This window comes from Sander lucioperca, chromosome 19 (genome assembly GCF_008315115.2).
Source record: "Sander lucioperca isolate FBNREF2018 chromosome 19, SLUC_FBN_1.2, whole genome shotgun sequence".
NCBI classification, from domain to species: domain Eukaryota; kingdom Metazoa; phylum Chordata; class Actinopteri; order Perciformes; family Percidae; genus Sander; species Sander lucioperca.
Genome location: NC_050191.1, coordinates 19805391 through 19818881, shown reverse-complemented (window position 1 = coordinate 19818881; position 13491 = coordinate 19805391). Strand labels below are relative to the sequence as shown.

General features: G+C 43.8%; 1 protein-coding gene across 5 annotated transcripts; it reads right to left on the bottom strand.

Annotated features, from left to right (window-relative positions):
* Positions 1–2735: 2735 nt before the first annotated feature.
* Positions 2736–12215, bottom strand: LOC116066038 (protein SOGA3-like). 5 transcript variants are annotated; one of them, XM_031321780.2, is made up of 10 exons: positions 11405–12166; positions 10469–10693; positions 9982–10140; positions 9731–9799; positions 8993–9262; positions 8528–8899; positions 6804–7463; positions 6341–6471; positions 5079–5118; positions 2736–2903 (listed from the first exon to the last, which is right to left on the bottom strand). In XM_031321780.2, exons 1-8 carry the CDS (start codon positions 12164–12166, stop codon positions 6403–6405), a joined length of 2586 nt encoding a protein of 861 aa, XP_031177640.2. In that variant the 3' UTR covers positions 2736–2903; positions 5079–5118; positions 6341–6402. The 5 variants fall into 5 exon arrangements, with proteins under 5 accessions (XP_031177640.2, XP_031177641.2, XP_035850911.1 ...); XM_035995018.1 differs by having other exon boundaries at positions 2811–2903; positions 6341–6669; positions 11405–12215; XM_031321779.2 differs by having other exon boundaries at positions 2819–2903; positions 5079–5140; positions 6341–6669.
* Positions 12216–13491: the final 1276 nt, after the last annotated feature.

Genomic DNA, 13491 nt, shown 5'->3' with positions numbered 1-13491 from the left:
GTAGGGGTGCGGCCGGCCCACCTGGAAGGAGGTCGCTGATTGGCTGGCCGCGCAGGACGAGAGAAGCTCTTTTTAGGATTGGCTAGGGACAACTTGGCTGGGTTTACCTGAACAGAGACATAATGGGACACATGTTAGCTTATATAGTATCAGAACACGTTTCATTGGTTTGCTTTTGTAAAATTGATGCTAATGCTGAACGTAATGACATAAAGAAGCAGAAAAAAGCCTACCTGCTGTGGATCCTGTCTGTAAGCTGTGTGTCCTGCTCTGGGACTGGAGCTGTACTCATGTTGGATGTCCAGCATGTCCAGCAGCTCAATAAGTCCTTCATCCTTCACCCGGCCACAACCTGGCAACTCCTGTCCCACTAGCCCACCCCTCTGGATCTTCTGAGCTCCAGAGGAAGCACTTGAGACCCTGTAGTCCATTTTGGGTTCCAAATGTTGGGGTGCAGGCTTCCTTGCTCCCTCTCTGTCTGCCCCACTGTTAGCCCTGGGTCTAATCTTTGGGCTCCCTACCACCTGTGACCTCCTCTGGGACTGCTGAGGACTCCGCTGGGCCCCTTTAGAACCGATGTAGCCTCCTCTGTGATCCTTGTGGTTCTGTCTCCCAGAGTCTGATACTAACCCCCATTCTTGGCCGGGCTCTATCTCTGCTGTCACCACACCGGAATCTGATTGGCATTTCTGGGCAGGCACACGCATGGGCACCCTGCCGGAGACTACAGTGGCTCCCAGAGCTCTGCGCTGACAGCTAGGGGTGGGACACTTTGGCTCTGGTACCAGCCCCTGATTGGTCACCACCCCTGATTCTGTGAGCATTTTGCCCTCGTTTTCCTGAAGCATGGCTCCAAACTTCCTGAGAACAGAGGGGCTGCCGCACTTCCTATCTCCCAGGACGCCAGGACTGAAGGACTTCCTGTCCGGAGCAGGAGATTCAGCTGTTGTTATGGGGAGCTGTGAGCGTGGTTGTACAGCAGGAGCATCCCTTTGTCCAAGAGGGGGCTTGGCGCCTGTGTTTTCTTTGTTGGGGGAACTCTCTCTGCGGGGGGAGCTCTTCATGTGAGACACTTGGTTCTTCCTGTTTTCAGTGTCCTCAAAACAACTGCCCACAAACTGCTCTTCACCAAGCCTGAACCAAACCGAAACATACAAAAATAAGATTAACAGGTGTTTCCCTTACATCACATCATTCTACAAAAGTTTCAAGAATGGGGCTGCAGTGCACTTACCTTTCATTTCCAGAATTTTTTCTGATCTCTGATCCCGGGCTCACCTTGATTGTGTCACTGAAGCGCTGAGAGAGAAGGGAAAAATATATTTAAGAAACATCCATATCAAGCTCTACCTACTATATTTAGAAGCTTTAAATGAGTGTGCTACTTCAAGATCACTGGCAATGTTCCGTTTACTGTACCTTACCAAAACTGACCCCTGATCATCACTCAATATAGCACTGCTAAAAGCACTCTGATCTACTGTACTTTAACGTTGGCCATGCACATGGCTTTTCATGTGGAACAGGAAACAGTTTAACGTATTGACTTTCTTTCTGACTGCTTCGTCAGGAGTTGAGAAAGTGCAAGAGTTGGTGAAAGTATGTGAAACTAACTCCTATCTGGTAACCTGTCTGTGTAAGCAGACTACAAGGAACCAGCTAACTGTAATCAATATGTTCCTGACTGAACCCCAGCTGAACCCCCGTATCATGTCCACATATCCGGTTTCCTCAGATGTGCAGATGCCAACAGAATGAGGCATAAGCCAGTAAAGTAAAGAAATGCCTTTACTCACCACGTGGCGAGCTCCATTGTTCTTCCGGCTCATTTGCTTCCCCTGCCCCAAATAATCCTGCAACAAGTCTCCAATCTCCGAGTTAGCGTGGCAGTAACCGTAGCCATTTTGATGACACGCAGGGTAGCTGTACCCACTGGGGCTATAGTTACAGCCGTTACTATAGTGATGTGGCACAGGTATAGCTCCAGGGTGATTCTTGCTATGATGGCTGGGCGCAAAAAGACCATTGCCGTTTTTCTGGTTGTCAGTAGTGATATCGTTTGCTCCTCTGCGGGCCTGAACTTCATTGTACAACTGAAAAATGAAAACAGAAGAAAACATAAACAACTTCCTAAGTACTCTACACAACTATATGCAAATACAGCTCAACAAGAGGAACTGTGTTTACACAACAAACAAGTCTTATAATTATCACAAAATCGTTGCGCAGCCTGACCTATATTTATGATCAGCACATGTTATTCCACTCCACTATGTTTCCCATTGCAACCCTTAATACTCCTTTAGTATCCGCTTTCAGACTTTGTGTGTGTCTGTCGGCACATCACAGTTTAATTGGCTTGTTAACATTTGCCTTTATTATTGCTCCAACAAGGCCATGAGGTTGAGTTAGTCGGTGCGCTGCCAACAGTTTATTATGGTGCACTAACAAACACACTGCGTTGCTCCTCAAATCCCATTTTCATAAGTCACATTTTTATTCACTGACTCAAACTGTCCACTAATCCACATAACGTTCTACTGTATTCAATATTCAACGTGTGTTTTCAGGGCAAAGATCATATTTTTGAACTCCGGTCTCTATGGCATTTGAAACAGCCCGACATTTTCATACGTAATCTTACCTCTTCAATTTGTCTCTGGATGTCCTGCAGCTGGTCCTCCCACTCCTGCATCTCTGAGTCAAAGTTGTCCATCAGCTCCGGCCTTTCTTGACCCCAGCCCCGGCCACTGTGTTCCAGCCCACGCTCCAGATCAATGGCTGCCATGACGCAGGCCGTTCAATACCCAGAGGCCTCTTTAAATGGCAATTTCCCCTTTCTCCTGTTTCACTTTCCTGTCAGAGGTCACCGTAGGGTTGGAAGGATCGATGGCCTGGAAACACTATAAATACAAATACATGGGGAGTAAGCATTCTGATATAAGCTTCTTTTCACTGTGTTTCTGTGTCATTTAGCCCCAAATCTGATTTGGAAATCTCATTGTTACTTAAGACAAGTGAACATTTTTGACACTTTTTTACAATGCTAGTCAACCTGTTTCATCTTCTAACAAGGCAGAATAAAACATACTACTGCACCAGTGGCAATGACACCTAATTGAGGATAAATTGCAGCAAGTGAAACCTATTTATTCTATTGGACTTGAGTCTGACTTGTATTGTTGGGCATTTTCCATCCTCACATAGGTCAGATATTTACAGTCCTCTTCTTTCACATTCTTCAAAATTCACAGTCATGAAAGCATACCTATGCAGCACGTATTGCGTATGTTGCATGACAGCTCTTGGTCACTTTGACCTTTCAGCCTGCCTCTGTACGCCGCAAAACATGGGGCGAAAACTCAACGCAAACTCTGTCTCTGTGCTGTGTCATAACTCAGATGAATTCAGGGTTGCCCCTCAGATGTATCCCCAAACCTTGTAAATGTGGCCATTCATTACTGTCATGGTGGTGTTTTGTCCCAATGGGAGCACTAATAGCCTATTATTGCAGCCCCTGCTTTGTTGTTGTTGCCATCATTAAATATGACAAGTATCCTGGTTGAAAGTGCCCGAATGTACCAGCCACTTCCCTCCCACCTCTTATGTAAGAGTGGAGATATTAATAATCTTGTAACTATGCATAGTAAACTGGCTGCATGGTCTGTGCTCATGGCAGAGGGACAGAGAGAGAGTGAATTTATGTCAGAGACAAAAACATGAAAAATGACAACCAAAAACTTGCTCAAAATAAAATAAATGAACACAAGTAAAAAAAAAAATGTAATTAAGAAAATGAAAACTTAAAAGAAAATCACCATGAGGCTAAACAAGATGACAATCGGCCCAGGCAACTTCAGGTTTTGCCATTTGTGATGTCTAAATTATATACAATTCATTTAAAATGATATTGTCCTAAATTACACTAAACCATAAGCAATTTACATTACAGCCATTTCCGCCTCAATGATAAACAGCTGTCCTTACCTTTCTCAACATAAAAGTTTTCACTGCTCCAGTGTAAATCCTCAACTTGCTCTATTCCTGCGTGCTGTGCGCTCTGGCCTCTCCAACAGATTCACTCCCCTCGGCGCCTAATTGTCAAGTCGCCTCTCTCCGGTGCTTCCCCTTCCCTTTTCCTCCACTGTGTAACGTAAAACCCTGCGGACTGGATTTAAAGGGCCCCAGTTCTTCTAGTTTGGCTGTTGGGGTTAAGTCCGGAGCGTTGAGCTAAAGGGTAAACAACTCCTGTTCCAGCCGGGGTACCCTGCCTTTATACTGCTCCCCACTGTTTACGTGGGTGCGCCATTGGAGCCGGGATCAAATATCATAATGTCAAATTTATTCCAGCATTTTCAGTCTCGGTGGGACAACTGTCGTCACCAGCATCCTGGCTATAATTACTGGGGCTCACGGTGAGAGGGAAAGTGTTTACATAGCTATTTCAGCTGCTGCGATCCCTCGGCCAATGGGCTTCTCTGTTGCTACTCTGCTTTAGGATGCTTGGGCAGATTTGGTCTTGTGACCATGCCCCACTGCAAATCATTTTTTCAAGCTATGCCAAATGGGTGTGTGACACCGTGAGTAATAATGTGTCACAGTCGATAATATCTTTATTGAAGGTAGTCACGAAAAGGAAATTGCAAGGTGGATGCCTGGCTTGTTTGGCATAATTTCAGTCTTTTTTTAAATTTATTAATATAAAATATTTTATTTTATTATAATATTTTTTGTCATATTTATATTTTAAAAGAGCAAAATATGTGAAACCTTATACAATGTCCTGGACTAACCCGAACCAGCGACTGTGTCCTTGACTCATCCCGCTGCTACTGTTCATTTGACACACCATCAATTACTAATGCCTGGCTCTAATCAGGGGTCCCGCTGGGAATTTTGGGGGCCCCCCTCGGACAAGATCTGACATTTGGCACTCAACGGGATCATTAGAATTCCTTCCAGTTTGAAGCACCTGGATCATTGCCATTTTTTCTCCACCTGTTGTGTTCCCTAATAAATGACAAATCCTTCACCAAGTAAAGGAGAGGGGATAAAAACAAACGTTAGCCTTACTTTACCTTTAGGCAACAACAGCAGGATGGTACAGCAAGTGTTGTTCTGAAAAACAAAGTAGAGGCGACTGCTGTCATAAGCCTGTGACAAAATAAACTATATTTAGCAACAAGGTTAAACCATGACATAAAGCATGGCATGGAGAGGTGATTTAGGTTTCCTCCCTTGCAGCTTTGTGACCTTAAAGCTCGAGGTAAGCAACACTAAACCCTGTATGACCTCCATTTCTGAAGCATATTCTATCTACAGTATCTCTGTCTATTAATGTGAACCACATAATCTCAACTCAAAGGTTCACTTAATGGCTTTTCAGGGCTTTTCAGTCTTATCTCATGGTCTTCATCAGCAATAAAAACTGGCTTAAAAAAATACTTTGGAAATTGGTAAATATATTTATTTACTTTCTTACCAAGACTTAGACGAGAAGATTTATACTACTCTCATGTATGCTAAGCTGCATAAGATGACGCTATAGAGCCAGCAACAGTTAGTCAGCTAGCTAGCTAGCTTAGCATAAAGACTGGAAGTAGGGGCAACGGCTCTCTTCAAAGATAAAAAAAAAAATTAAAAATGAAATTAAATAAAATGTGCCAAGCAGCACCTCTAAATATCACTACTTAAAATGTTTCATGTCGTTAATCTGTGGAAATGTAAAAGTGAAAGCCAGGCTAGCTGTTTCCCCCTGCTTCCAGTCGTTGTGCTAAGCTAAGCTAATCAGCTGCTGACTCTACCTTCATATTCAGCATACAGACATAGCCCTAAATGTGGTATCAATCATGTCATCTTAGTTTTAGCAACAAAGCAAATAACTATATTTTCCAAAATGTCAAAACATTCCTTCAAAACAGACATTTCATCCGTCTAAAACCAACATGGATAAGAGGTCCTGTAACTGCTCAGGAAAATGGACCTCCATGGACCCTAGAGTTGAAATAGTTTTGTCACACTTACTGTTGAGGTAAAGAATGAACTTCTATAATCAAAACTATCTAGTATTGGTTTAAAAGGACATACATGCTAAACTACCAACAATTCCAAACACAGAAGATATATGAAGCACCTCTTTGTTGATTGCTGTCATGCAACAATCTTGCCCCTTAATGTAATATGAAAAGATTACATTCCATTTGTTTCTTTTTTATTATTCTTTAATATTTACATATTTTGATGTTCACTCTGCTGCAATACAAACAATCAGATCGGTGACACATTAATAAGACAATAGTCAGGTTTTCAAAGAACTGGGGTAGTACACATTGTAACTCACCTTCCGGAGGGGCTGATATGGACAGTGATGTGTTAAGGATAATGTAGACTCCAGTGTTGAATCTAGCCACACTCTCTTGAATGTGACTGCAGCTTTGGCAAGTGCTGAGCTTTTCCTGTGCTTTTGGTTACCTTGGCAACAAATGATGCGGGGAGGAAAGAAAAACAACAGAGCAAAACAAACAAACAAGGGATGATGTGAATTAAGGGAGGCGAACATCACAGAACAAAGAAAAGAGTAAAAAGAAAGACTAGTTTAAAGATGGTGGCGTAAGAGAGGGACGAGAATAACACAAGTATGAGGATGAGCAAAATGATAGGCTGGAACATCTGGGCGAAGGAAGGGCGGAGGGACAAACCAGGAGGTTGGAGAAAGTTTAGTGAGAAAAAGGTAGAAATAGAATAAGCATTGAACTATTTCAGACATTTTTACATACAGCTCATGAACAATTTTTTTGTCTCACCGACAGTGGCTCCTCCGTCTCTCTGTCCTCATGCCTCGGCACTTCCAGTTTGTCTATGAAGGTCTGCAGTTCTTTTCGGAAGGCCTTCATCTGAGCGTTAATGCGATACAGCAGCTCATGTTCCCTGATCCTGCTCCCATCTTCCTCCCCACCCTCCTCTCCCCTCCCGAACATCAGGTCGCTGTTTGAAACGTAGACCCTAGCCTCTGTGATGATAGTGGCCGTGTCAGCGATGAGCCGGTCCATGGTGCGAACAAGCCTCTCCGCCTCCGTGCGGATGTCAGTCATTTGCTGCCTTTCGCGCAGGGTGCACCGGCCCCCAGGCAGAAAGCGGGCCAAGGCGGAGGAGGCAGCACCCTCGGGTCCAGTGGGGGTGTAGAGGCCTCGTGTGGGCGTTAAGCAACGGCTGCTTCCGTTATTGTTTCTGACCTCATCTGAGTCACTTTCCCCACCTACAGGGCCCTCGCGTTTGCGGTGCGGTGGGAGGAGGCGGGAAGAGGTGGAGTCCTCGTCACTCTCACGGCGACCACTTGTCGCACCGCCTGCATCGCTCTCTGCATCGCTGTCCCGTGGGCTGGGCCGCAGGGAGAGGTGGGAGGCCAGGTCATAGCGCTGCATGTTGGAGAGGAGCACACGGTTCTCGTACTGCAGCTGCATCACCTGAATAAAAACAAAGAGATGTGCAGTAATAACATTTGGTAATCAGACTTTTTACAAAATAGGACATACTGAGCAAAGATTTTAAAATTAGGCATAACAGGATACTTTTTTAGCCGCGCAAGTGACATGGCTCTATGAATGGCGAAGTCACTTTGGTGAACCTTGACCTTTTTATCCAGCGCTATCACCAGATCAACATTTTTAATTTGTCCAATACTTTGGTTTATGACCGAATACCTGCAAAAATACTGAAATTCCCATCAGCTTCAGCTGTACTTTGTCTTCAGTGCTAATTAGAAAAAGATAGCATGCTAACATGCTTAACCAAGATAGTTAACATGGTAAACATTGCAGAACTTCAACATGTTGGCATTGTAAATGTGAGCATGTTAGCATGCTGATGTTAACATTTAGCTCAAAGCACTGCTGTGCCTATGTACAGCCTCACAGAGCTGCTAGCAAGGCTAAATACTCTTCTGTTAGAAAGGGATCTGTAATTTCCTAAAACAGCTGGACACTGTATTTTTCTTTAGCAAAAAATAGCCTACTCAAACTAGTAAATAGTGCATTTACAGCTTTAGCTGTATTTTGTGCTAATTAGCAAATGTTGGCATGCTAACACACTAAACGTAAATGGTGAACATGGTAAACATTAAAACATTAAATAGGCCTACATTAAATCAGCATTTAAGCATTGTCACTATTAGCATGTTGCCATGCTAGCATTCGCATTTAGCTCAAAGCACTGCTTTGCCCAAGTGCAGCCTCACAGAGCTGTGAGCATTACTGTAGACAGTTGTTTTTCTATCTTTGATTAAATTCCTACAAAATTAAACATAATTACATTAGTAAATATATATATATATATATATATATATATATATATATATATATATATATATATATATATATATATATATATATATATATAAGGAGTAACAACATTTTATTTATTTTATGACTATGGTTAAGTCATAATCACAGAATTTCAGAATATTTTATGTTTTTTTAGCTCATAATCTAAAAACAAATTATTGTCAATATTATCAATCAGCTTGAAATACCTTGCCACTAAGGTCATTAATCTGTAGCCTTGCTGCCTTTAACTCCTCCTGCAGGGCTTCTGCCTTTGCTCCATCAATCCCACCACCTCCTCCCCCATGCCTGGCGCCTCCCTCGTGGGTGCTGGCTTTGAACCGCATCTTGTTCAGCTCAGCAGTCACTCTCTTGTTTTGATCTTCAGCATCTGCTAGGTTCCTCCTCAGCAGCTCTGCCTCATCCTCTACCAGCTGCAGCTGCTGTCGGAGCTCCGTCAGATCATCACCGCGGCCCCGCCCCGAACCCTGCCCACCCATCGCTCCGCACCCAGAGCCTCCAGCACCCTCTCCTTCACCGCGGAGGTCGTCGAGCTCGGCCCTCAGGCCACGGTTCTCAACCTGTGGGGTAGAGGGAGAAAAGCTCAACACTCACATGACTCCCACTGAGGTGTTACTCCCTTAATAGACTTGTGTAGCATTGTCTGCTCTTACCTCCAACTCAACTATTTTCCTCCCCAGGATGTTGGCCTCCTCCTCCACCAGGCGGAGCCGGAGCTTTAGCTCTGACTCGCGGGTGGTGGGTGGACCCCCAGCCTCTCCTTTAGGATGGGTGCTGTCCAGTTCACCATAGAAGGAGCGGTACTTCTGCAGTTCTTGCTCTAGACGGTCCTTCTCTTTGTCAATCTTGGCCGTCTTCTTTCTCATAAGCACTGCTTCCTCTTTGATAAAAGCTAGCTGGCACTTAAGGTCCTCATTGTCCTCCTGGAGCACAGAGATAACACAGACTGTACATACTAACGTGCATTTAAGCAGAAACGGTTCCAACCCAATCCTGAAATTCACAAAGTAGGCCTCCACAATAAGACATAAAGACGGAAGGACTTAAGATTAAAGAGAAGTTTTTTGGTTTTCGAAGCTAAAAAATTATCTATCATTGGACCAAGAGGACGTTTGATGTCCACTAAGTCTAAAGTAATTCCTGTACTTTTCTTTTAAATGATTGGAGCGTTTGCTTTGGCCTGTTGTGGCCCCGAGCTGAAAAGCAAAATGTTTGACTTGAGAACATTACGTAAGGATATGAGCGAAACCTGCAGAATCTATATATTTTTTATAATTCCTCTTGATGTCTGGAAAAATATTCATGACAAGACTTTTTTTTACAAATATTCACCAAGGTGGACAAGGGAAAAAGAAGATAATTGTTTTTAATTACTTGTAAAAGCCTCTCACCTCTGTAGGAGTCTGTGCTGATTTCCTGTCTGTCTTCTGGATGTCCTTGCTTCCTCTTCTCTTTTGAGACTGTTGGAGGACAGTTCGAAAGATGAATGTTTAAATTTGTGATGTTTTTTGTCTGTGTGTGTGGGTGTGGCAAGTAGGAAATTCCCATGCCCCCAAACAGGAAGTGGTGCATGGTGTACAGCTAATTTTTTGCGGCTAGAATTAAATCTTTCAATATACTATCTATGTAAGTGTTTACATACCTCTTTGCTTTTGTCTAGTTCATTCTGCAGGGCTTGTTTGGTCACTTCCACCTCTATGAGTTTCTGTCTCAGTTTTTCATTCTCCTCCTCTGTCTTTGTGCGTTTCTCCTCCACCTTTTCCAGCTCGTGGTGCAGCCTCACAGACACATCCTTCGCTACCTGCATTGTTTAGTTAGTGTGAGGATATCATTTTAGAATATTTTCACTCCAACTTAGGGGATTTTCATGTTTTATCTTCACTTTTAATTGTCTTACAATTACATTTTCCTAGCTTTGTATACTCTTTCAAAACAAAATAACTACATATAAGCATTATTTATAAACCAGTAAAATGCATAGGAGTTAAAGCTAAAACCATGACAATTGTTTTCTAAATGCAATGTTTTCACCTGTGGCAGACACTACATTGAAAGCTTGCATACACATCCTTAGGATTGCTCCCAGACAGACACACAGAGAGTTGAGCACCTTCCCCTCCCCTCTGCACCTTCAGGTCCTGCTCCAGACTCCTGAGCAGCTCCTCATCGATCTCTCCCGTCTGGGCGTAGCGCAGCTTCTTCCTCTCAGCCTTCCTCAGACGATACTGCAGGATCCGGCAGTTTTTATTGGCTCTCTCCAGCTCACGCCTCATCTCCTGCAGCTGACACGTGTCTTCTTCGTAAAATGTGTCCCGCATCTCGTCCATCTCGGTCCTCATCTCCTCAATTTCACACTGGTGGGTGCATAGTAAAGATTATGTTATGAGACGGTTAAGATTAGGATCAACTACACTCTGCTGTTTGGTTTTATAATCTGACTTTTGACTCCACAGAGTCAGTAATGGATGTTTTGGACTTGAGCCAAATCTAGTCAGCTTCAGACATGTGCACAACATATCTGAATTCAAATGTATTTCATGTGCCAAAGACTGGATGTGAGTTGCTTCAATGTTATTTCTTATCAGTAGCCTATGTCTTCTATGACAACATGGCACATATGAAACATGCAAATCCCAGTTGTTGACTCCCTTGGTTGTCCCTCATTTGAAACACAAGATATCATTGATTCTAGCAGATCGATACCAATGTGTGTTCGATATCCAATTAGTCATCTGTAGCCAGTGTATTTTCAACTTGGGTCTTAGCTTCATGTTCTGTGAGGACGGAGGATGTTCAACAGACAAATCAACTGATGTTTACTTATCTATGACACTGCAAACACAAGATTCAGTCCAGAGCAATGTGGCCCCAGGGTTTTATGGGCCCACAGGCTTCAAATAGGCCCTATCAACATGGATTTTCGGTCATCCTATTATGAAAAAACAAACGTCGACTGTTTTGCAGTGGATTCTGGTGAGGTGACACACTGTATTTGTATCTACCATATTTTCATCAGTAGCTGATGACAGAGCACCAGCCTAAATAAAAAATAACATGCATCAAACCTTAAGATCTTCATTTTCGTCAAGCAGTCTCTCCATCTCGTCTTCAAAGGCCTGGTCCTGCTGTGTCACGGACCCCGCCTCTGTCGCCTCTGCAGCCGGCTCCGGCTCTCCCAGAGCGGCCTCCTCTGTTCCCATGTTGTCCGTCTTGGTTTGCATCTTCGCACCGCTTCTTCTCAGTCTCTTCTGCAGATGGAACTGGATGAGTTCAGCCTGTAAGCATCCTCCTCTCCACAAACCCAAACCGAGGCCCGCGCCGCAGCCCGCAGACGCGCCGCTTCTCTCCCTACGACCGCCTTCCTCTCCGGGTATCTTCCCTTTCTCTGCCACGGAGAAGGAAGGCGATGCTCTGCCGGGCAACAAACGCTTGGAGGAGTCGCCCTTGAGGCAAGGCAGGCGTAAAGCGGAGCGACGGGCCGATGCTGATGATTCTGTCGGATCTTTCCCGACAGCATCCGCCCTGTTTGGTGCGACTAGATCAGCTTCAGCACCATCCGGGTGAACAGCTGCCCCGCCGCGGCTCTCGGGCTCCCTCTCCCTTCCGTCTGCGGACCTCAATCTCTCTCTCACCCCGATGTTTCTGCTCCTTCCTACGGGTAGAGGAGATCTGGACCTGCCTGGGCGCCGTGAAGCTCGTCTGGTTGCCCCTTCCTGAGCTGTAGCCGGCGAAGGAGCCCGGTGCTGCCTCCTCCTCCCTGCGCTATTGTCTGCTGATGATGTTGACGATGATGGAGGAGCTGCAGCGCCGCTGGCGGCAGGCTTCATTTTATTTTTGCTTCACTTAGGCCTAAATAGACTCTAAACGCAGACTGTAATTTATAGCTGTTTATCACGAGTGAAAGTGAAAAAAAGCTGTACAGAAACTCCACACTTATTTATTTACATAGCTGTTTAGCTCGGTTTTAAGAGTTTTTAACTTCCAGTAGGCTAGGCAAGCCACCAGATGGCGCTTTTTTGCGACTGCTTTACACCCTCATCACCCTGACCCATAACTTTACGAGGGATGTGTAGGCCTACTTGTTTTGTCCGGGACCATTAAAAGCTGGACTCTATCCTGCTGGACCGACAGCCACTGACCGACATATTTTTTTTAAAGTCTAAACTGTGAATGCATTTTTACACAGAGCTCCACATAATGGGTGAATTCTTACCGCAGAGCATTAAGGAGAGTCGCTGACACAGGGCACCACCAGGCACTGCAGGGGCACTGGTCATATGACGTGGGGACGTACGTCAAAACCAGGAAGCGGACATCCACCCCCATATATATATATATATATATATATATATATATATATATATATATATATATATATATATATATATATATATAAAGTACAATATTGCTAAAGCAGGTTATACAAGGTTTAAAATGTAAGTACAAATTTAGAATAAGGAGCCGAATATCCTTGTACAGTAGCACATGTGATGAAACCTACAATTACACTGCAGGAGTACTTACTTCGATGCATTATAAATAACAGTTAGCCTAATTACTAAGAGTAAAAGGCAGGGCTGGGCTATTCCTCCACCCCCCAAGTTACCACAAATTAATTAGTAACTAATTAGTCTTTAACTTGATTAAAGGAGCACTCTACCTATTTGACAACCGGTAAAATCAGTTGTATACTGTCCTCTGTAGCACTAAAGGTGGCTTTCTAATGTCTGAGAAAATAACTCAGAGAAAATTACTCTGATAATTTATCAGATTTGGATTGAGATTTATCATTTTTAACAGGAAGTCTTTGTTACAGTTTTTTCCGATTTCTAAACGATAGTGGGCACAACTGAAGCCGCATGTACAGTCTGCACAGCAGCAGTTCATGTGGACCAAACTCTACTTCGTTTTTCATTGCTTGAACACAGTTCCACACATTCAAAAACAGAATAGATTTCAGTCTGGTGCCTATCAAACACTGCTGATTGCAATTTTAGCTGAAAACCTAAGCAGGTGTCTTGTTTTAGATTAGTTAGTGAACATATAAGGTATTCATATAGAGAAAGCTCAGAAAGCCTTTTTTTGTATACAAACACCAAATAAGAATGAAACAATTATACATTGTACCGTTTGAGAGAAACAGGTAAAAGAG